A 24,735-nucleotide genomic window follows, 5' to 3' on the forward strand; every position below is an offset into this window, starting at 1 on the left:
TATTTGAGAATAGCCATGTCTTCCCTCAACTAAAAAATTGGGCAACACTAACTATTTTCCTGCTGAAACTACATTTACCACATTTGGAACATTAACATGTCCCGTTTATGTCCCAACTTATGTGTAGTTCATATTATTCTGCCTAATTTTTAAATATTGGATAATTTCAAGACATCAAGTCATTTGCATAGCTTCTGATACACAAGTCTGTGGCACCATGTCTTCATTATATAACGAGCTGCCTTTACGATTTTTTTTCTGACTTCTAATATGCAAAACGTACAAATTCAAGAACATGTAAATCAGATTCAATTAAAACAAACACTCAGCTTCTTTTCTTTTGACTTACAGCTGTGGCTGAAAGGCTGTCTTACTTCTGGAATCTTTAAAATGAGAGAACATTAGGATGGACTGCGATTGGATACTCGTGGATTCACTTTTTGGAATTCTAGGATGAAATCCTGGCCTCACTAAAGTGAATGGGAGTTTTGTCATTGACTTCAATAAGGCCAAGGTTTTACCCCTATTGTGTTACTTGAAAACTCCTGCAAAATGTTATCCTTTCAGGGACATTTTTCTCATTTGGCTCTATTTCACCCAGAGACTCAGGAGCATGGAAAAAAACTAATCCAACAGCAAGGGAGCAACACTTCTCATGAACTTAACTATAAAATAGATAGGTATGTAATATTAGAAGAAGATGTACAGTGCACACATTCCTGATGGATGTCAGAGGCTAGATTTCTTGTGGTTTCTATCCCAGAATTTCTGTTTCTACAGTGATATTAAAATTTGCACTTAGTGGCATAAAGGTATATGGAAACACCCTTACCTTTGATTGAAGTTCTGAGATGCCGGGTCCTCTCTAGATCCCCACTCTTTGGTCCCATCCCTTTTGTGGGAAGTAGACATAATGGCGGAATTTTCAGGAACACTTGGTGCTCCTTAACTATTCTCCCATTGAAATTAGCAGTTAAACTTCCACTAACTTCAATAGGAGCAGAGTCAGGACAATGCTGACTGCTTTTGAAAATCTCACCCAAGATGCTTACATAATATTCACAAGGCAGCCAACACACACACTGAAGCATACACAGTATACAACACATCCTGGTATTTAATGGTCAGTTCCATTTTATCTAAATTATTCTTATGAGAGTTATAAACCCAGAACAGATGACTAAGTGGACTAAGAATCAGGCTCGTATGCTTACATGCTTCCAACTATGCACTGATGTTGAAGATCCCACAGTACTTTTCCAAAAAAAAAAAAAGGATAATGACCTAATCCTGCAACATGTTGCTTGTTGCATGTGCATCTTCCAACACTGTGGGAATTCTTCCTCATCCAAAACTGGCACTTGTGGAGTCCCTTTATGCTGGTCTGGGCCTTTTATTTGTCATGAGGCCAAAAAAAGAGATGAGAATCTCATTCGTTGTCTCTGAAATTTCTGCAACATAATGCGTCAATCAAAATGCCTTGAGATTGTGCTCCCTGCCTCTGACAGCATGCATCTTTGATTACTACCATTTTGACTGGAGGAATTTTGAAGTCTTTAACTGCAAGAATTATCAAGGAAGTTTCACATGGAACATGACTGACAAAAAAAGGAAAAGACTGCTCCACAGATGTACAAGGGATGTTTCACACCACCATTTGAGAGAAAGGGAACTGAAGCACGAGAAATCATGATGTGTTATATACTGTAAAGCCCGCCAGTGCACCATAGCTTCTTTAGAAGGGGTTTTAATCTACCATGTGATTATCAAGAATTAAGATCAGGGACCTGTAGAGGATACCTACTTATGAAAAACAACAGTATTAACAGTATAATCTTTACCTGTAGGTTTTCACAAGTTTCTTGACTGTATGTGATTCTCTGGATTTCTGTAGGTGAGACAAGATACGACGCCTGTCCATTGTTGGTGAAGCAGAATGTTCTGGCTATCCGCATGTTGGTAAGTGGCAGGTAATATACATCCAACAATGGCCTTAAACTTGGCAAACTTGAGAAGAGAATTAAAAGATCATTTACATTAAGGAGGACTACCTTTATTATTATTGACAGGTTTCAGAGTAGCAGCTGTGTTAGTCTGTATCCGCAAAAAGAACAGGAGTACTTGTACTAAGGTGCCACAAGTACTCCTGTTCTTTTTATTATTATTGTTCAGTTTCTCAACTTATATTAACAAACTATAGTACACTATTCTTCTTCTTTTTCTTATCCTTTTTAATCACATTACTAACAGTACTGCAGTAGACTGGTAAGTATAATTCAGTGGGGACATGCAACCTCAGTGATAACACAACATGTAGTGAACCAGGTAGCTCCTTGATTTTAGACATAACTCCCCCCCCCAGTAGTACAAAAGTTTATTGCCTAAAATTTAAAGTAGCATTGAACAATTAATTTATAGCACAAAATTTTACTGCCCTTCCATATTAATACACACACACACACACACACACACACACACACACACTTTTAAACGTACACTATAAATTCAAAATAGGTCACTTTTGGAAGAATTAGAGTTTCACTAGAAGAGACTATTTCATTGTGTAATTTTTTTTTAGAGCATCTATTCTATTCAGAGGGAAATGGGCATGGAAAGTACTCTCAAAAAGAAAAAGATTTCTACCATCTTGGTGTGAACTAGTCTCCCCTTTTCCCTAATTTGGTTGCATTTCAAGAGAAAACAAAACTTACCTACCTTGTACTTTTTTTAAATATTTTTTTTAAAAATATATAACCTTGCAGGATTCTCACTTCTTGGCCTCACTAGAACAAAGTTAACAATAATGGGCTAGACCATAAACCATGCCCTGTACTGATGATCACATACAATCTCTGGGCTGTAAACATCATCCTTGGAACTTTTCAGTCAGCTTTTTGTGTTATTGGGAAGCATTGCTTTCCTGCAACCCCACCCCCTGAAATAAGTTAGCCAGTCATAAATAAAATGACTGAAAGGATTAATTACTCAACGCAAACAAAGACAGGCCACCATCTTAAAGTTAGAAACTTGGGTGAGAGAGCAAAAGTCATGCAAGAGGTTATCTTCAGAGTTGAAGAATTACATGCCAAGTAGTTTCCTCCTACTCTAAAGATACCTGCTGTGTAGGATTCTAACTCCTGGAGATCAAAAAAAAATGTAAGGCAAAAATGAAACTATAACTAGCAGCAAACAAGAAAAAGGGTAATAGCAACAACATGTACAAGTAGGTTTTTTCTTCATATGAGATCTCTCTTCAAAATATCAAGCTTATCAAGCCTGATAGCCTGTTGAAAACACAATTTCAAAAGCATAGCCAACTAAAGGAACATATCTTAAGAAACATATCAAGGAGGTGGAGAGTTTGGGCTGCCCTGCTTCAGAAATAGGTTCTGCAGGAGAGAGACCAGAGCAGGATTCCTCCGTAGGGGCTGAATTCAAGCAGCATTGCTTTGTAAATATGTAGTGCAGGGTTGAAGTGGCTGGCCTGCATGCATCTGAAACAGGAATAACTAAAGACAAAGAGGAAGTTGCTCTAAGGTTAACTGAGCCAACATGTTTTTCCAGCTTCAAGCTAGGTCAGTCACAGATATCTTAGTGATAGATATCAAACAAAGCAATACATTGGGGGGACTTTGTGTGAGGTATTTAGCCTGCTCCATTAGAATGGAAGGAATTTATAACATTATGGACCTAGAAAGGGCTTCGCCAGGGCATGTGAATATGAGAAAAACGATGTCCTGTCAATATGCTCAGTAAGGTGGAGCTCCACAGGGCCGGCTCCAGGCACCAGCTTGCCAAGCAGGTGCTTGGGGCAGCCACTCCGGAGAGGGGCGGCAGGTCCAGCTGTTCGGCAGCAATTCGGTGGACGGACCCTCACTCTCGCTGGGAGTGAAGGACCTCCTGCTGAATTGCCGCCGCAGATCGTGATCGCGGCTTTTTTTTTTCTTTTTTGCACCACTTGGGGCAGCAAAAACCCTGGAGCCGGCCCTGGAGCTCCATCACTACTTTGAAGATGACTCTGCACCACCAACTTATCCTAGTAAAGCTTGGTCTAGGAGGATCAGTTACTAGAGTCTGAAGTTCATGCACTCTGCAAGCTCAAGTCTCTGCCATGAGGAAAATAATCACTGAGTGTTTTAAAAGGAACATAATAATTTGTCAGGACAATATTAACATTCCATGACACAGGAGGCATTTTAATTGGAAAGGGTGGTAAAATGTGTCAAGCCCTGGGCCCCTGCATAAACCTGATGATGAGGGGCTGTGGAAGCACTGATCTATCTTTGACCAATGAATGAATAAGTCAAAGCAGCTACCCAACGAATGTAGATGGAGCTAGACTTTAGATTTGACTCAGATAGGTGAAGGTGGTTGTTCAAGCAGTTTCTGCAATACAGTGTGAACAGGTGGCATTTGGAAATCTATTCCCTAAAGAAGATTGTGCCTGGTCTGCTACCAGGCCACTGAGGCCAGAATATCATATTGTGTCATACTAATGGGATGTGAAAGGCCATGTGTTGCATGCTTCAAGGTCCACTGCAGCTGCCTCACAAGGCCAAACATTTGTAGCATCATCCAAGATGGGACTTGCTGGCTCTTGCATATCCTTTCTGCCAGACCAGCGGTCCCAGATCCTGCCAATCTATTTTAAATATTTCAAGTTAAATGACATATTTATGAACACTTTCTTTGACATTTTAATTAGCCATCATTTTGGATGAATTTGTTAATTTAGAAATAGTTATATCTTGTGACTGGGAGAAGACTGGATGATAAGATGAATAGAATAAACTTCTCCTTAGTAATTCTCTTCTTGCAAAATGACCAGCACTCTTATTTTGAAAGCATGTAGGACTAGTGATATTTTGTTCTTATGGTTCTGTAGGCTAGGAGTTAAGGATTTTTGACGGAGTATATCTACCTTAATCTTATTTTAACAAGTCCTTGAAGAAATATCTGCCTCACACTAGAGAGTCCTAGAAGGACTTATGAGAACTGTTTGGCTGTATGTTGTAATTATAGGCAGGGCTGGTTGCCTGACACTTCCCATTATAAGACCCTATTTTCAGTTGCGTGTATTAGTGGTTCTTAACTTTTCCAGACTGCTGTGCCCCTTTCAGGAGTCTGATTGGTCTTGCGTACCCCAAGTTTCACCTCACTTAAACTACTTGCTTACAAAATCAGGCATAAAAATACAAAAAAAAGTGTCACAGCACTTTTTAAAATAAATTCATTGGAATATAAATATTGTGCTTACATTTCAGTGTTATACTTGAGCTGGTTTTTCATTTGTGAGCCTTGTCTGAAGCCCAAGCGCCAGGTGGCGGGGCTGAAGCATGTAACTTAGCTTTGCGGAGACTCTGTGGTGTGGGGCCCCAGGCAATTGCTGTGCTTGCCACCCCCTAATGCCGGTCCTGCACTTGTGATCCCTCTAAACCCATGCAGTGACTCCCCAGGGGGCTGCAATCCCAAGGTTTAGAAACACTGATCTAGATTAATTGAATACCCCCTGGAAGCCCACTGCCTACACTCAGGGTACATGTACCCTTGGCTGAGGAACCACTGACTTATATCTTTTCTAAACTTTAACCATTTCAGCTGAAATTTTCTATGCCAAGTGTCTGCCTCCCTTTTTTTTTAGTTCAGCCAAAATGGTTCAACAGTTTCTGAGAATGAGGCTAAGAGAAAACGTATTCTTTTCTCATGTTAAAATAGTCTGGCAGCCATCTCTTTGAGTATGTCTATATTGGAGCTGGACGTGTAATTTCCAGCTTGGGCAGACATACCCATGCAAGTTCTGATGGAGCTAGCGCTAAAAATAGTAGTGGAGCCATGGCTGCACAGCTACTTCAAGTACATACCTAGGGTCTTGGACGGGATTGTACTCAGAGCAGCTAACCCATCCTGTTGCCTATGCAGCTGCGCATACCCTGTTAATTTTAATATGCTAGCTCAATTGGAACTAGCATGGGTATGTCTAGCTGAGATGGAAATTACACTTCCAGATCCACTGTAGATGTACCCTTTGAGACGCACTAGTGCCTAGCACAGAGTTTAGAACAATGGGCCCCGCTCTTCGTTGGTCTTTATGCACTCCTGTAATAAACGTTATTAATCACAGAATCATAGAATATCAGGGTTGGAAGGGACCTCAGGAGGTCATCTAGTCCAATCCCCAATCAAAGCAGGACCTAATCCCAACTAAATCATCCCAGCCAGGGCTTTGTCAAGCCTGATCTTAAAAACCTCTAAGGAAGGAGATTCTACCACCTCCCTAGGTAACCCATTCCAGTGCTTCACCACCCTTCTAGTGAAAACGTTTTTCCTAATATCCAACTTAAACCTCCCCCACTGCAACTTGAGACCATTACTCCTTGTTCTGTCATCTGCTACCACTGAGAACAGTCTAGATCCATCCTCTTTGGAACCCCCTTTCAGATAGTTGAAAGCAGCTATCAAATCCCCCCTCATTCTTCTCTTCTGCAGACTAAACAATCCCAGTGCCCTCAGCCTCTCCTCAGAAGTCATGTGCTCCAGCCCCCTAATCATTTTTGTTGCCCTTTGCTGGACTCTTTCCAATTTTTCCACATCCTTCTTGTAGTGTGGGGCCCAAAACTGGACACAGTACTCCAGGTGAGGCCTCACCAATGTCGAATAGAGGGGAACGATCATGTCCCTCGATCTGCTGGCAATGCCCCTACTTATACAGCCCAAAATGCCATTAGCCTTCTTGGCAACAAGGGCACACTGTTGACTCATATCCAGCTTCTCCTCCACTGTAACCCCTAAGTCCTTTTCTGCAGAACTGCTGCCTAGCCCCTCAGTCCCTAGTCTGTAACAGTGAATGGGATTCTTCCGTCCTAAGTGCAGGACTCTGCACTTGTCCTTGTTGGACCTCATCAGGTTTCTTTTGGCCCAATCATCTAATTTGTCTAGGTCCCTCTGTATCCTATCCCTACCCTCCAGCATATCTACCACTCCTCCCAGTTTAGTGTCATCTGCAAACTTGCTGAGTGTGCAGTCCACGCCATCCTCCAGATCATTAATGAAGATATTGAACAAAACCATCCCCAGGACGGACCCTTGGGACACTCCGCTTGAAACTGGCTGCCAACTAGACATGGAGCCATTGATCACTACCCGTTGAGTCCGACAATCTAGCCAGCTTTCTATCCACCTTATAATCCATTCATCCAGCCCATACTTCTTTAACTTGTGGCAAGAATACTGTGGGAGACCGTATCAAAAGCTTTGCTAAAGTCAAGGAATAACACATCCACTGCTTTCCCCTCATCCACAGAGCCAGTTAGGTTAATAATTATTAAAAATCTACCCCAAATCAGCCAATTTATAAGCCTTTAAAAATTTGTGTCACATGCTTAGCAGAGACTTACTAGACCTTTGCACTAAGATCTATGAAGATTTTATCTGCACTGAGCAGGACTTTCCCCACAACTGTATCTTGAGCTGCTGGTGGCTGGGTGGTATACTGGGTCAGGGCACCAGAATTGAAAGCAGGGAGCCTGTCTCTCTTGTGCGCTCAATGCTCCTCCTGCAGGGCCCAGGCAGGTGGATGAAGTTTCCTGATTTGAATGCTGAGGAGGGCAAGGGCCAGATCCAGGGGAGGGTAAATGTGGTCAGTAGATTGGGACAAGGAGCTTAGGGGAGGGGAAGAGTAGAACTGTAGGATAGTGGGAGTAAGGAAACTGGAATTGGGAGTTGGGATTGTGAGAAGAGACTGGGGCTGTCTAGGCAAGAAGACTGGGAGCTGGGGTATGAGAACTGGGGCTGGGAGTCCTTGAGGAAAAAAAGAAAGGGATTGTGAGTGACTTGCTGTGTATGCACAGACATGCTGAGATAAATAATGTCATCAAAGATGTGATTAAAGACTGCATCATAATGCATACATACACAGGGGACTAAATTAAAGTAACAAGAGCAATCTTAATTCTGGCATTTCCTAACTTGAGTGCTTGACTTTGCGATCTTAATAATGTTCTTTTGGCTTTTTTTTTTTTCTTTTCTGTGCAATACTTTAGACAGATAAATAGTCCAGGTTTCATGTTGTGCAGCAGGTCAGACTACACTATCATAATGGTCCCTTCCGACCTTAAAGTTTATGACTCTATGACAAGCACTGTTGGGAAGAAAGTAATTCCTGAGAATATTAAAGAAAAAAAATCAATACATACATAAATGAACAAACTGAGGGGAAAAAGATAAATTTAAAATAAACCAAAACAAGGGATAGGAATAAGGAAGAGCAGGTTTTGGCTTTCAATATGTAATGTTTTTACACAAGTTTTGTAACAAATCATGAAATCAGTAAACTATGGATTTCATTTGAGAAAACTTAAATAATACAAGTTTATATTTTACTTTAGAGGAGTTTAGCCTATGTTATTTGTTAACAATTCATCTGAACTATAGCTTGAACCTAATTCATATAGGAATAAATTTCAAGTTCAATATTATCCAGCTGCCAAATTACCCCCACCCCCAAGACGTTACTATTCCTACAGGTTTATCATCATCATTGAATATATATTTTTTGTTTTTTCTGTGGATTGAGGAAACAGGGTGCATTGGGGGACAGGGTAGGAGGGGGCAGGGAACTATAATTTATCTCTTTTTAATGTTTAAATCATGATTAAATAGATCTTACCTAAAAGTCATAATGTGTCCATTGGCACAGAAACATGCAAGGCAGCTACTATTACTCAATGCTACTATATCTCCACGAAGAACAAAAGAAGTCTCTGTTATGTTTTGTTTATGAATACAGTTCTGTGATGGCAGTGAGATAACTTTTGCTTGCTTGTCAGAACAGATCACTGCATATTGGTTTTCACTGATTTCCTGAGAAGAGGAGGAGGGGGACACTGAGACAGGCCGCCGTTTTTTCAATTTGTCCTTTTCATCTTTGTCTTCAGAAACATTGTGTTCTCTCCACGGTTCATATGCTGGTGGAACTATAGATCCTGTGGTGTCCAGAAAAGCCATTCTCAGGATTGCCCCTTTTAGCCTCAAAATGGTTCCTAGGATATAGAATTTGACATGATATCTAAAATAATTCTCCTGAATTGTCTTCCAAACTACATACTAATTGTCTTTGCCAATTTTTTTAAACATAAAAGAGATCCTTCCAAACAAAACCTTCAGATTTGCCTTCTGTCTCTTCTACAGTAAAACTCAAATTGGCCAAAATGTTCGTTAATTTAATTAAAAAAAAACATTTAAACTTGTGCTTAAGACCATCCCTATTCAGGAAAGCATTTAAGCATGGACTTAAGTTTAAGTGTGTGTATATGTCCCATTGACTACAATGGAAATTACGCATATACTTGAAATTAAGCACATCGACCTTCCTAAACAGGGATGTTTTCCTGAATCAGAGAGACTGACAAGAAAGTGCTAAGAAATAGCTGAGGCTTTTAAAGGAGGACCAAGCTGGAACCCATGTGTTTTAAACTTAGATGTTAAAAATAAACAGCTTTCACTCTTTTCCTCATAGGCATTAATGCTTTCCTAAACACAGCATCAATAAATTGTACTGTGTGTTTAATATCATCTATGGTGAATACTATTAACTGTCAGAAGTGTCAACCTGTGTTTCCTTCTTTGAATTAGACATGCTTAGGTATAAGCGAGCAGGCTCTCTTGCATCTTCCCTCGTTGGCTTTGTGATAAGGGGAATTACAAAATAAGGTCTGTTTAGCAGGGAAGAGGATTTTCACCCACCATTGTTATTAACTGAATTGCTGTCTCCTGCATGTGTTAAAACTGAGGCATCTTTGTGCTGTGCTGCTTCTTTTGTCTAATGTCATTTTTATTTACATATAGTTAGATCCATTTTGATTTGCCATCTACAGAGGAAAGCTTACTTAGGTCAAAATTCTCCTCTTAGATCCACACTGCAGATCTAGTGACTGACATTGTATTCAGTCTACAGCCTGGTCTATATTACGGAATTTTACTTTGTCTGAATATAGTTGCCAACAATCATGTTAGCTGAACAGCAGATGAATGCAATGTAGCAGTCAACAAAGGCCAGCCACATTCAGCATTGCACATGATAAACCATATTCACCCTAACATGCTTGTTGGCAGAAGTCCTCAGGCACATCTGTGTGTAACTACCATTAAATCAACTGGATTTCTATAGAGAAAGGACTATATAAACTTGAAATGGTATGGTAGGAGGTGGTGTTATAGGATAAGTGTTGCTTGTGTACCTATATGATGGGGTATGTTGTCGGACAAACACTAAAAGAACATATGCCGGGGGTGCCCAGAGACACAGAAGTTCGGACTCCTGGACAGAAGTTCCAACCAGACTGCTCCTTCAGAACTTTGGGATTCTGAATTTGAAGAGTGGTGAGTTGGCTCGTGATGGGGGAGAGAGCAGGATTACAGAGAAGGCCAGGGAGCAAGACTGATCAGGAAGGGGAGCACTTCCGGGCTCTTATAAAATTAGGTTTTCCTTCTGGGAGTAAGTACTATAATGGTTACTGAAAGCTATTATGATGTTATGTTTACTCAGATTAAATATAAATTTTTGTTTTTTCCAACCTGTAAATCGAAGGCATAATCAATCAGGATTTTTTTTGAAGAGATGTAGAGGGCCCTTGAAATAGAGGTAAGAAAAGCAGTCAGGCCAGATATTCACAGGCAAGTGTTCTGAGAGGATGCTGAGACAGGCAAAAGGGCTATACTAGTGACCCGAAGACACTGGTGTTGAACAAGGTGTGTGCCCAGGAAGGAGCAGGTCATGATAGTTTCTATGCATTGGGGGAAGGCAGAATATTAGAGCTGAAATCTTCCACATGGGTCTGAGAAAAGAATTTTGTCCTTAGCACATAGTACCAGCCGGTCCAATCTATGTAGTCATAATCAACTTTTATTCTTTTTTGTAGTGGGAAACCCTAATATGAACTTCATGAGAGCTAGGTGAATAAAAGATTGTGGCTTCTAACAATATTCTTCTCTTGCTGTCTCCCTCTAGTTATACTGTTAACACTGTGTGAGTTGCAGTAGAGCTACTCAAATGTCATTCTTTCTACACAAACAGTAGTCCATTTACCTGATATTCCTATACCAGGTTGTAAACTTACAGTTCAGACTTAACTGATATGCAAAATTGCTAATCGGGTTATCTCTAACGCACAAGTGACATAGAAACTTTCTAGAATACCAAAACACTACACTGTCCTGACCTAAACGGTGAGCATTGTATAATTATTTATGGAATTACAGACACTCCCCAGGCTATGCAAGACCTGACTTACGCAAATTCGCACTTACGGAAAAAGTTCCATAAGCCAGAAATAGAATTTTTGAGTAGCGGAAATTTTTGTGTAACGTACGGGTATACATTTCCGACTTATGCAAAATGTGAGCTATGCAAGGCTTTCCAGAACGGAATGATTGCGTAAGTCGGGAGGGGAGGGGGGGCATCTGTATTACATAATTGAGAAAAAACAAAACCACATTAAAAATCCCTCAAGAATAATAATGCAGAATACCAGCTACGTTATACAGCAAATCTCCTGTCTTGTACATACCACTGGGAGAAACAATTACTGGCTGAATTAGTCTTTGTTCTCCTCCTGGGGGTAGGTTCAGTACAATGACTAGCACTGTACCCAGAGTAGTCCCGACCCATAAACATGGAGAAGGTGATGTATCTGCTTTCCGTGTGAAAGTCTCACAGAAATGAAGAGCAGAAATTGCTTCTCGGGATTCCTTATCGATGCTAGTTACACTGGAACTCCGGGATCGACTGAAGGAGTTGTCTCTGACATCTGAAACAAATTAATTTTTACATTAATTAAAAAGCATTGCAAAATACAGTATAAAGTTTCAAAATAAACTATAGTTAGGTTTTGTTTAGCATATTTTGTAAAGATAGTTCTTTAAAAATCAAGCATGTAGTAACTTTCACTCCATAGATTACTTCCTTTTGCTAAATATTTCCCTAATTACATTTCCTCTCCTGCCCACTGACCCCATTTTCTATGCTGTCTTCTAATTGCAACAATCTCTTCAACTGCAGGGTACACCACTATATAATTGTCCTGGATGGTCATTGTGTGTGTTCATCTTGTGTGTGGGACAAAAGACAGCAGTCATTTATCAAACAGTAGAAGCCTTTTATTATCTTACTAAGAGACAAACGTCTCCGTTTAAGCTTGTAAAGGGACCCACATACCATGGCGATAAATAGCTTGTCATGTTTTCCGACTTTAGGAGATTGATGGAAGTAGAGCTCATTGGCTATTCACATAAGCCTGAACTTCTGGCATAGGTCACTTAAAAAACCTAAGGTTCTTTGATGGTGATGTTCAAAAACAAAGAAACTGGGCAGTTGAAGAGTTTTTTCTGGAGTGCTATAGAAAGTGACATTGATAAGCTTTTCCGGCAGTCATCCCTGGACTAAAAGAAGGTTGAACACAAAGTAGCTCCACAAATGGGAATTCAAATCATAAGCACAAAGTAATTTTGTTTTAATTTAATTCAAATTTACTGTGCAACTCCTTAAAAATAGGATATTACAATGGAAATGCTACCAACATCTGCGTCTGCATGTTATCAGCTGCACACATTGTAAATACCAGAGGGGTCAACATTTTTAGAGATTCTCTTCTGTACTCAAGCATCAATGTGATTTTTAAATTCCTGACAAATCATTCTCTTTCAGCTTGCATCTCCCAATGCTTTTACTAAAAGGCAAACCAAGTTTATCCCTTTTAAAAATATGGTGTAATTTACACTATGGCTTTGTTTAGGCCTCGAGTATGCTGGTTTCAAGCCCTCACTGGTGCATAGATACAGTTGGCAACTCTATGCACTAGCAGGATTGAGATTTAACCAACAGAATTTACTTATGTAAATTATTCATAAAGGCATTTCAGCACAGCATAATGTGCCATTTCATTAATGGGCTACATTGTTTTCCCCACTGAGAAAATCTCCTAGGGCTTTATTTGAAAAATTACTACTTTCTGCATTATAGTAAGAAAATATGGTAGAGTCGGATAGCCAGTGAAAATAATGTGTAATGCACTATGAATCATTTGTTCTGCTAACTTCAGCTACTGATCGTAGCACCCTCTTCAAAAAGATGCTTCTTCAGATTTTAATATTTACTGGGGAAGAAAACAAATCTAAGGGTTTTTCCATTTAAATACCTGTAACACCCAAATTAATAATTTGTAAACTTGATTAGCTACAGATTAATTTTTTCTGTCATTAACAAGAATTTTTGAAAATCAGGAAAATCAGCTCAAAAGCCATCAGAATTTTTTTTTTTTTATAGAAGTGCCTTAATTATACTGTCTCCAACTGAGCTGCATATTGAAGATAAAATTGAATTGACCCATTACCAAGCGTAAGAGAAGCTAACCAAAATTCTGGTAACTCACTGAAACTGGGGGTTGCAAATGACTTCTTGAATTCTGTCCCTTTGACTTTTGATTTGCATGTACCTTTCTTGTGTGCATTATATAAGAATTCTCCAGTTTCTTTTTCTGAGCAAAATAGGATTGTTGTGACAGATATAAAATTAAACCTATATTTGTGGATTTAACATTCAAGTAAGATGTAACAATGTGCTGAAAAAAAATGCTTATTTTAAGCTGATTTAATTATGCAATGGAATGATCATTTGTGTTTCTAAACTTTAATATGCAAGCAGTACAACTAGAATGTTTACTGTGAAATTACTGTACTATGTCTCAAGACACAAAATCGTAAAATAACATTTTCTTATAACAGTTATACATCAACTTAGCTCTACACATTAGCTTTAAACTTGTAGTCAACTACAAGTTTAACTGTTTGCAGAATGGGATCTTAATTAAAATCTCCTGTGAGGTCTGTAAAACTTCATGTTCCAATTTTTTCCATGTCATGTGGTTCCAAAAAGACATGAAATTTTTCTGGTAATATTCCTCTTGTAATATTCCTGACATCACAAGGTAACTGACATAACAAGAATTACAGCAGCCTCAGAACATTCAGATAAAAATTTAACAACTACACACAAATCTGTGTGCTGACATTAGGATGTCAACAACTAAAATTTTACATGTCTACTTAAACACAAATTTAGGATTCTTACTTTATGGAAATTTACTCTTCCTATAAAACACAGTTGCAATATGGGTCAACCTTTATTTTTGAACTTACCTAAATCAGGCTTTAGCTCAGTTGGCAAACTTAACTTTCTGGACATCTTTGCTGAAAAATAAAATATATCTTTAAAAGAAATATGATAGTGCTGGCCTTTTTATTAACAGATGCCATTTTCCAAATGTTTAATACATCACAATTTATTACATCCAATTTCAGTACTAAGCAATTAATCCAAATTCTGTATGACTGAAACCTTGCGTTAAGCAGTGTTTCCACTAGAGTTGAGCCTGACTCAAAATCCCCACATCCAAAATCCCATTAACTTTTGGGGAGGAGAGAACTGAAATTCAGACTCAAATTTTTAAGCTTATGCCATCCTTAAGATCTTGCCTGAAACTTGACAAAACTTATGGATTTTGTTTGCATTTTTGGCTTTGTTCAAACCCCAAGTTTAGACCAAAACTGATGTGGGGAGAGGTTGTACAAAGCCCTGGCAAACAAACACCGTTCACACAAAGCCCTGTACATGCAAACAGCTGAGTTTTACACAACTTTAGTGTACACCACTTTTTCTCAATGTCATCATAATCTTGACATATATAAAAGGCAGAAGATGTAATTTATAATTATGCCACATTAAGATAAAAGATTTTACAATTATGTATAGATTTTTTTTTAAATAAGCCATCTTAAATATTCTGAAATTTAGGGGAACAAACATATGAAAATACGGAAACAACAAGCAATATATTGTCTATATACAATATGCACAATGTTTTCTTAGGTAAAATATAGTAGAACTTTGATAATTTGCACCAATGGGGGGATCATTGTGAAATATTGAGTTTTGCAAATTAGTATGTTATAAAGGAAAACACGATGCAGTACTATGTAATTTGTTCATGTATTTCAATCGTTTATTTTAATCTTAATTATATAATAGGTAGTCTTGGCTACTTTAATCCTTTTCTGCTCTTTGGGGTGAAGAGGAATTCCTGTAGGATAAGAGGAATTCCAAGTGACTAGGGCTACAGCAGCACACACATTATTTTGTTAAAAAAAAAAACAAAAACTAAGTAATTAAGTCCTAGTAAAAGAAGATTTCACTACAGCACCTTGTATATAAAATGGTGTTTTCCCCACATAAGAGCAAAGATTGGAATGAATTATAAGAGTAATCTATTAGCAAGGGTCTACTGTGAGAGTGACAGGTACAGCTGGATAATTTGTCAGTCATTCAAATTTTGATATATTTTATGCTAGTCACATAAAATGCAGATTTGAAAATATTATGCCAGTCACATTAACTACAGATTTAAATACTGTAAATTTAAGGAAAACCTAAAAGTAGTCCTAAAGAAATGCCTTTTAGAGAATTCTTTAAATTACTTCAGTTGTTAAGATGCTTTTCTAACTCAAGCATAGCTAACATCTAGGATCCAACCGTGGGTTACCTTACAGAAGACAAGGTACCAGTAGCTTTTTTAATATAAAAACAACTTTTAAAAAAAGCAAGCCTTATTAAAAATTAATTTCTGGAACAATTAGGTTGATATTGCTAGATGTCACAGTAAGTGGTGCACTACCAATACGTAGACAGAAAATTGCCCTTTTTATGGACACTGAAACATTGCAAAATTAAGGTACCAGGAGTGTAAAACAAAGTAATAAAAAGGTGAAACCATTTGTGACAGGTGAACTGTCCAATTCCTCAACTTGTCTCAAATTCTGACAGTCATTCACACACACTGTCTTCATACGTAACAAAATTTAAAAGCCTACAACTGTAAAGAATGTAAATCCTTAAACACAACACAGAGCAACTAAAGAGCCTGCCATTCCATACACAGTAAATAAATTTCTCTTCACAAAAAGTTTCTTCTAAAGAAATAAGACAACCATTAATTCTCTCTTATCACCACAAGCAATACTACTGATAGATTTTTAAAACCACTCATTCAGGGATTCATAGAGCTGCATAACAAAACCTGATTTTTTATACATCTCTACCCCGATATAATGCAACCCGATAGAACATGAATTCGGATATAACGCGGTCAAGCAGTGCTCTGGGGGGGGGTGTGGTGGGGGCTGCGCACTCTGGTGGATCAAATCAAGTTCGATATAACGCGGTTTCACCTATAACGTGGTAAGATTTTTTGGCTCCCGAGGACAGCGTTATATCGAGGTAGAGGTGGACTATAATTGTTCTAATATTGTTCAGAACTATCAGTCTTGTAATGAAGAAATGAAATTAAGAACATGATGAAAATTTATTTATAGAAAACAGTAATTACATACAGCCTATTTATAAAGCAAGTATACAACTAAAATACTCAAGTTATAACTAACTGCTACTAGAACAATTAATTATCACACTTTTGTCTTTCTTATTATCAGAAAGGTGCTGTGTCTTAGGCACAGGACTGGAACTCAGGGGATTTGGATTTAATTCCCAGCTTCATGTGTTACCTTGGGTAAATCACTTAAGGCTTGTCTGCACTAGCTGGCATGTAAATTCTAATACACACTAGCATGTCATACACTAACTGGCATGTGTGTACTCTGCTGGTGGGCACTAAAAGTTTCCTAGTGTGCATTAATGTGTGTACTGGGGAACTTTTAGTGCATGTCAGTAGGGTCCACATGGACCAGTTAGTGCACATCATGCTATTGCACATTATAATTTATACTCCAGTTACTGCAGACTATTACACCAGGTAGACAAGCTGTTAATAGGGATACTACTTCCCTACCTAAAAAATGTTTAGAATACCCAGATGCTATTATGATAGACTACGCAGATAGACAGACTCTTTCCTCTCAATTCCCCGACTTCCCTTTGCTGAAAAACAGCTCATTCTGACTTGTCATCTTTGTTGAAATTAAGTGTTCATTTTTTGCACCCACACCGATGACACATGTGTGACCTCCCTACTTTTGTAGGGTATAATACCACTCAGTCTTATCCTTCTGAATTTTCTTTCGACAAGGAAAAAAGTCTCAGATTTAACAATTAAGTATATTCTAGTATAAGTCCCAATTATTAAAGTACATTGAGGCAATTGTTTCACCATGTTGCAAAATAAATCTAACTCAAATCTCTTGAATCTATTCTCTGAAATATTAGTTAATTGTAGGTTTGTAAGCAGAGACTTATTTCCTGGTATACCTATATACGCTATTAATCAGAATCTTATTTTTAAAAACAAAGCGAATTATAGCCAGAAAACTACAGTAAAGAAGTGTTTTTCAGCTTTTCTCAGCCTTTAGGCTGCATAAATTACTCCTACTCTTTGGTCAAAGGCAATTCAATTTAACTTCTTCAAAGACATGAAAATCTTCACACATGGGAGTTGTGGACTTTCCATAACAGAAACCCAGAAATTCTGGAAAACATCTGCACAAGAAGAGTGGTGTTATGTATTCTGTCCCTCATTGACTCAATAGGGATAATATTTCCCTATCCAAAGAGATGTTTAAAATACTCTGATACTACTATGAAACAGGCCATATAAACACACAGATAGACACTCCCTCCCCTTCTTCCCGCAACTTCCCTTTGCTGCAAAAGAGCTCATTCTAACTTGTCTTCTTCAGCTAAACAAAAAACATTGGGTCTATGTATCTTAACTCCTTTTTGTACATATTATATAGTATGCATAGTATGAGATTTGTTGTGCAGAGGAGTCCCCTCTAATATTGTCTACATTAGGGTATTTTATAAAAAATGCTCTACTGGCTGTAACACAGTATACCTTAAGAAAACCTTCCTTGGCTGGGTAAATTTTGATCATTATTTAAAAATGTAGAATAGCAGATTTAACTAATTCAGCAGTAAAAGCTCTAAAGGCCACATGAGATTATGTGCACTGCTGTGTAGTAGCAAATATTTACCATGCCTCACTGCACATGTGGTTGTTTTGAGCAGTGGTCAAAGTATTTCCTATAGTATAGTTTGTAGAAGTAGTTAGTAAACCATGTTAAGTATTTGGGCTCCATCTGGATAAACAGAGCTATATAAATATAAGAGCATTATAATTATTCTATAGAATCATAGAAGATCAGGGTTGGAAGAGATCTCAGGAGGTTATTTAGTCCAACCCCCCCCCCCCCCCCCCGCTCAAAGTGGGACCAACCCCAACTAAATCATTCCAGCAAGCCAGGCCTTAAAAACCTCTAAGAATGGAGACTCCACCACCTCCCTAGGTAACCCATTCCAGTGCTTCACCACCCTCCTAGTGAAATAGTGTTTCCTAATATCCAACCTAGACCTCCCCCACTGCAACTTGAGACCATTGCTCCATAGTTAGCTTTTCATACAATTCAAATGAACGTTTGGCTAAAATAATGAGCCTACAGAAGGGATATTGCATGTGCTTTGGTGTCTGAGTCATGTTCATTCCTGAAGAGTTCTGGGAGTGTTACTAAAATAATCAAAATACTAGATAACTAGAATACACCTGGTAAATTTGGAATGGTGACTGACTCCAGATTATTTTATATTCTTTGTGCTAACATTGCACTTGTGTGTGTTTAGGCAAGATTTTTCAACAACCTAGATTTTTCTTGATCCTGTAACAAACCAAGAATTCTGACTCTGACATCAATTTGTTGCTATAGATATGAATCTTTACATAAGCTTTACATAAGCACATATCTTCAACAAAATGATTAAAAGGAGAAAGATTTGTTTTAAGTAGAGCTGTTGATTAATTGCAGTTAACTCATGCGATTAACTCAAAAAAATTAATCGTGATTAATCCCACAGTTAAACAATAGAATACCAATTGAAATTAATTCAATATTTTTGGATGTTTTTCTAAATTTTCAAATATATTGATTTCTATTACAACACAGAATACAAAGTTAGTGTTCTCTTTATATTATGATTTTTATTACAAATATTTGCACTGTAAAAATGATAAAAGGAATAGTATTTTTCAGTTCACCTCATACAATTACTGAAGTGCAATCTCTATCGTGAAAGTATAACTTACAAATGTAGCTTTGTGTTACATAACTGCACTAAAAAAAAAATGTAAAACTTTATAGAGCCTACAAGTCCACTCAGTCCTACTTCTTGTTCAGCCAATCACTAAGACCAACAAGTTTGTTTGTTTACATTTACAGGAGATAACGCTGCCTGCTTCTTATTTACAATGTCACCTGAAAGTGAGAACAGGCGTTCACATGACATTTTTGTAGCCGGTGTTTCAAGGTACACTTCTACCCCGATAGAAAGCTGTCCCTGGGAGCCAAAAAATCTTACTGCGTTATAGGCGAAACCGTGTTATAGCAAACTTGCTTTAATCCACGGGAGTGCGCAGCCCCCCCACCGGAGCGCTGCTTTACCGCATTATATCCGAATTCGTGTTATATTGGGGTAGAGGTGTATTTACATGCCAGATATGCTAAACATTCGTATGCTCCTTCATGCTTTGGCCACCATTCCAGAGGACATGCTTCCATGCTGATGATGCTCATTAAAAAAATAATGTTAAATAAATCTGTGACTGAACTCCTTAGGGGAGAATAGTATGTCTCCTGTTCTGTTTTACCCGCATGTTGCCATATAGTTCATGTTATAGCAGTCTCAGATGATGACCCAGCACATGTTCATTTTCAGAACAATTTCACATCAGATTTTACAAAACACTAAGAAGGTACCAATGTGAAATTTCTATAAATAGCTACAGCACTCAACCCAAGATTTAAGAATCCGAAGTGCCATCCAAAATCTGAGAGGGACGAGGTCTAGAGCATGGTTTCAGAATCTTGAAAGAGCAACGCTCCGATGTGGAAAATACCAAACCCAAACCACCAAAACGAAAATCAAACTTCTGCTGGTGACATCTGACTCAGATGATGAAAATGAACATGTGTCAGTCTGCTCTGCTTTTGATCGTTATCGAGCAGAACCTGTCATCAACATGGATGCATGTCCGCTGGAATGGTGGTTGAAGTATGAATCTTTAGCACATCTGTCATGTAAATATCTTGTGATGCCAGCTAAAACAGTGCTATGTGAACGCCTGTTCTCACTTTCAGGTGACGTAAACAAGAAGCAGGCAACATTATCTTCTGCAAATTGTAACCAAACTTGTTTGTCTGAGCGATTTGCTGAAGTAGGACTGAGTGGACTTGTAAGCTTTAAAGTTTTACATTGCTTTATTTTTCAATGCAGTTATTTTTTGTACATAATTCTACATTTGTAAGTTCAACTTTCATGATAAAGAGATTGCACTACAGTACTTGTATTAGGTGAATTTAAAAATACTATTTCTTCTGTTTTTTTACAGTGCAAATATTTGTAATAAAAATAAATATAAAGTGTGCACTGTACACTTGATAATCTGTGTTGTAATTGAAATCAATATATTTGAAAATGTAAAAAACATCCAAAAATATTTAAATAAATGGTATTCTGTTATTGTTTAACAGCACGATTAATCACAATTAAGTTTTTTAATCACTTGACAGCCCTAGTTTTAAGATTTAGACATATATAAGTTTACTTTAGGGAGACATTCCTTATGGTCCTGTCACTGGAATAGTATTTATTTTTGTCTTCAGTTAGATGGGACCTAGATTTTCAATTATCCTTTCATGAGTGACAGCTCCTTACCCTTAATTGCTGCCATGATGGCAACATGTAACTGAACACAAGGACAAGATTATTATCTTCCTCTGAAAATAATACTTTGCAAGTTAGAGCAATGGGAAGTGTGGGTACTTTCACCTTATCTAATAACCAAGAGTAGCCTCTCTAATGGGACAAATCTGCAACAGGTTGGGGCCAAAGAATTCCAGAAGCTTATTTCTGAACTCTGCAGTTCATTGCATTGCCACACAAGGAACCCTCTCATGCCACAAGACAAGTCCCATCTGATTATACATTTGATAAACTGAAATGATAAACACGCAATTATTAATGTCAAATAATGACAACAGTGACATTCTGCAATATGACACAGAAAAGGAAGAGATTAAAGTAGCACCATAAGCTCACAAATCAGCTGTGCAACATAAACATACCACATACAATGTACAGTAAATGGCAATGCAAAAAAGTATTTTTGTTTTCACTGACTTCAAGTGGTCACTCCTTAATACATTTCAAATTGAACATTACACAACAATCCTATTCATAGCAGCAACATGAGAACCATGAAGATGGGCATTTTCTAATTCTTCTAGATAGATTCACTGGCCTTCTATTAAATACATTATTAGTAGGACATCTGTCTACTCACAACCCTAGTAAATAATTATGAGTGAGACGACAAAATTTTCAAAATCTTCTATGTGTATAATTTATTAAACTGATAACAGAAATTTCAGTTACAATGTGGAGTTCATGGACTGACTATGTGTCAAGCTAAGATTTTGTCATGGATATTTTTAGGAAAAGTCAGGGACAGGTCAGTGGCAATAAAGAAAAATTCACAGAAGCCAATGACCCGTCCCTGACTCTTCCTAAAAATATCCATGATAAAATGGGAAGGGACTGGGCAGCTGCAAGGTGACTGGGAACTCTGGGCTCCAGCGGCGGAGGGGAGCCTCAGGGTCCCCCTGCCCCCTCCCCAGAGGCAGGGAGGTGCGGGGGTCCCCCTGCCCGTGGCGGCTGGGGCTGCAGGGGTCCTCCTGCCCCCCCCCCATGGCGATGGCTGGGGAGCTGCCAGGGTGCCCCCGCTGCCTGTAGTCGCTAGGAGCTTTGGGGCTGGCTGCCTCAGGCGGCGGGGATACCTCACAGCTCCCTGCAGCTGCGGCAGGCGGAACGACCCTGCAGCTCCCAGCTGCCGGGGCTGAAGACACGGAGGTCTTTGGAAGTCCCAGATTCTGTGACTTCCGCATCCTTTGTGACAAAATCGTAGCATTAATTAATGCATATATTACACATAAAGAACAGGAGTACTTGTGGCACCTTAGAGACTAACAAATTAGTCTCTAAGGTGCCACAAGTACTCCTGTTCTTTCTGCGGATACAGACTAACACGGCTGCTACTCTGAAACCTGATATTACACATAGTTAAAATCAGTCTCAACTTAACTCTGCACATCACTTTGTTCCTGAAAGATGCAATTCTTTCAAACTTGTTCTAGAAAGTTATTTGAGCTGTGAAGCAAATTCAAGACATTATTCTATTTCTTTAGAAAGAAAAGAAGACTTTAGGCTGGAACAGATGTCTATAATACTGTATAATTATCACTGATTTGTTTTATTAATATAATAATGCTGCAATATAGTGATGACAGTAGAAATTACATCATCAGAGTCAAATTAAACAGCTCAGACAGCCTGGTCAACAATTAACATAACTAAAAGCAATTTTTTGCATAATATAGGTCATTTTTTTAAAATACGGAAGAGAACACTCCTTTTGGAACACTTAAGAGGAAGACAATTTACCTCTTTACCAGGTAAAGATAACATGTAAAACATCAGGTAAAGTTTTTCAAGGTTTGTCAGATTACTCTACCATTGTGTTATAAAATGGACTTTCTATAGCCTTCTTATTTCAGTCCTGGGATGTTCAGAACAGAGAGAGCCTGTTACATCTGATGCTTTTATTATTGTGGCCAGCTCTCTGATCAGGATTGGGACAAAAATACATCCTCTTTCCATCTTCCTGATGACTCTGGTATAGAGTCTTTTTACTAGATTGAGAGGCCTCTCTTACTTTCTCCATATGTAGGACAGGGTAAGAAGCCTTCACATCAACATTCATACAGCTCTGAATTTTGAGTGCTATATTTTTCCCTTTAGTTGCTGCACTGGCATTACTTGTTGGTCTTCCTTTGTGGTGCAGAAAGAAAAAATCTTCCATTCAGGTGCAGAAAAAGTTGTGAGTTGCCAAAGGTCAAACAATAAATCAGAGCCAGTAAAAATCCAATTATCTCAATTCCTAGTCTTATACCTTATTCAGCAAACTCTGCTGTTTGTAGATTACTCAGAAAATACTATGATGAAGGAAATGGCAGAAACTACAGATTCTTGTGTAAAGAGGGTTCAACCTTTTTGGTGCTTAGCACTCACAATTAAGATAGGTAGGGTCCCAGATAGATTTGTTACCTATTAAACTACAATAGCTAGTAATTTGCCAGCCAGGAAGCATTAGAAATCCTCACCAGCCACTTTTGTCTCCACAGTACTATGTAGATATTACTTTATGAAAGAGGTCCAGAAAAGATCGTAAACGTGATAGCTAGGTACCAAAATCCTAGGGTGGAAGTTGGACATGTTATTCTGTATGGTCACTTTCAAACTTACTTTCACTCATTGTCTCAACAATTTCTTTATCTTTGGTAGATAATTATTACTACACTATTAGTTATTCTTTCTATAAAGTATACTTATATTCTAAAGACATTATAGGTATACCAAACAATGTTGTTATATATAACAACACAGATTAAATCTTTTGAATAAAATATCTCCAAAGGAATATAACTAAATCTTATTGCTACCATACAATGCAGATAAAACAAATAAAAACCTTAAGGTACTAAAGCTGAAATAAGAATAAATTAGAAAAATGAAGAGATCTTTTCCCAGAATTTACCAAATATCCATTTGCCATATTTCCTTACTGACCATGTGTTAGGTTATCAATCCATCCTATTTCCATTCTGACCATAAAAGGGTTCAATTCATAGCTTGCATACAACATAATTCAAACCATTTTTGTCAATTAATATGCAACTTTTATTTAAAAGAATTTATAGACTGGTGACTTGTCATATTATGTCCGGATAGCATATACCACTCTGGGTTATAGTATTGATAATGAGGATAGGTATATATAGCTATCGTTCATTTTTATGTTGAAGGAAAATGCACTCCTACCACTATCTTGAAAACTTATAGGGGAAACTAGGCCTTATGGATATGGGTGTAATATTTAGAAGGAAATAAATCAGCAACATTTTCTAAAGTATACTGCACCACGACAAATGTGATAATATTATGTTGCAACATGCATAGACTGAACCCTTCTAATATTTCAGAATAAAGTAGAACCTCTTCTCCCAAATAAATAGGAAGGTGCACATCATATAAATTAAAGTATTAAAACACTGTTTCTCCTTGATTTTGTTAATCATTGTGCCCAATATATTTAGCACAGAAGCAGCCCAAAGGATTACCATTTAGCACAGGGAAAGATAGATTAACTAAATAATGCAATGCAATTTGAAATTTTTTGCTGTCGGGTTAGTGTTGCATAGAGTAAGGCACTAGATTAGGAAGAAAGCAGAATTTTTCTAGCTCCTACCTATATCATTGGCTACCATCTTGGAAAATTTTCTGCCTTTGGTCTTCACTGTAAATAATATTTTAACAAAAAATGTCAAAAACTATAAATGTACTAAAAGAATGAATGAACAAAATAAATAATACTGTTAAAATAAAAATACTGTACCCTTTTCTATAAAATTATTCATTTTTTGATCATCATCATCAGAATTGTTTGGAGAACCAGAACCTATATGAGCGAAGACAGAGTGAAAAAGACATGCAAAATGGACATTCACAAAACAAGATACATGTACAACACTGATTTGACAGAAAGACTATCCATTATATTTAAAAAGACA

General features: G+C 37.9%; 1 protein-coding gene across 7 annotated transcripts in view; it reads right to left on the reverse strand.

Moving 5' to 3' along the window:
- Positions 1–24,735, reverse strand: part of STXBP5 (syntaxin binding protein 5) — a 174,179-nt gene that overhangs the window by 11,494 nt on the left and 137,950 nt on the right. For 2 of the 7 annotated variants that reach the window (XM_034765460.1, XM_034765459.1), the window contains exons 20-25: positions 24,561–24,623; positions 24,414–24,461; positions 14,191–14,241; positions 11,565–11,804; positions 8,666–9,038; positions 1,842–2,007 (exon numbers count right to left, since the gene is read on the reverse strand). In XM_034765460.1, coding sequence (XP_034621351.1) covers positions 1,842–2,007; positions 8,666–9,038; positions 11,565–11,804; positions 14,191–14,241; positions 24,414–24,461; positions 24,561–24,623 — 941 coding nt within the window. Of the gene's footprint in view, positions 1–1,841; positions 2,008–8,665; positions 9,039–11,564; positions 11,805–14,190; positions 14,242–24,413; positions 24,462–24,560; positions 24,624–24,735 lie in introns of those variants that run through there. The other 5 variants (XM_034765465.1, XM_034765464.1, XM_034765463.1 and 2 more) reach the window with 4 other exon arrangements.

This window comes from Trachemys scripta, chromosome 3 (assembly GCF_013100865.1).
Source record: "Trachemys scripta elegans isolate TJP31775 chromosome 3, CAS_Tse_1.0, whole genome shotgun sequence".
In the NCBI taxonomy this organism is placed as follows: domain Eukaryota; kingdom Metazoa; phylum Chordata; order Testudines; family Emydidae; genus Trachemys; species Trachemys scripta.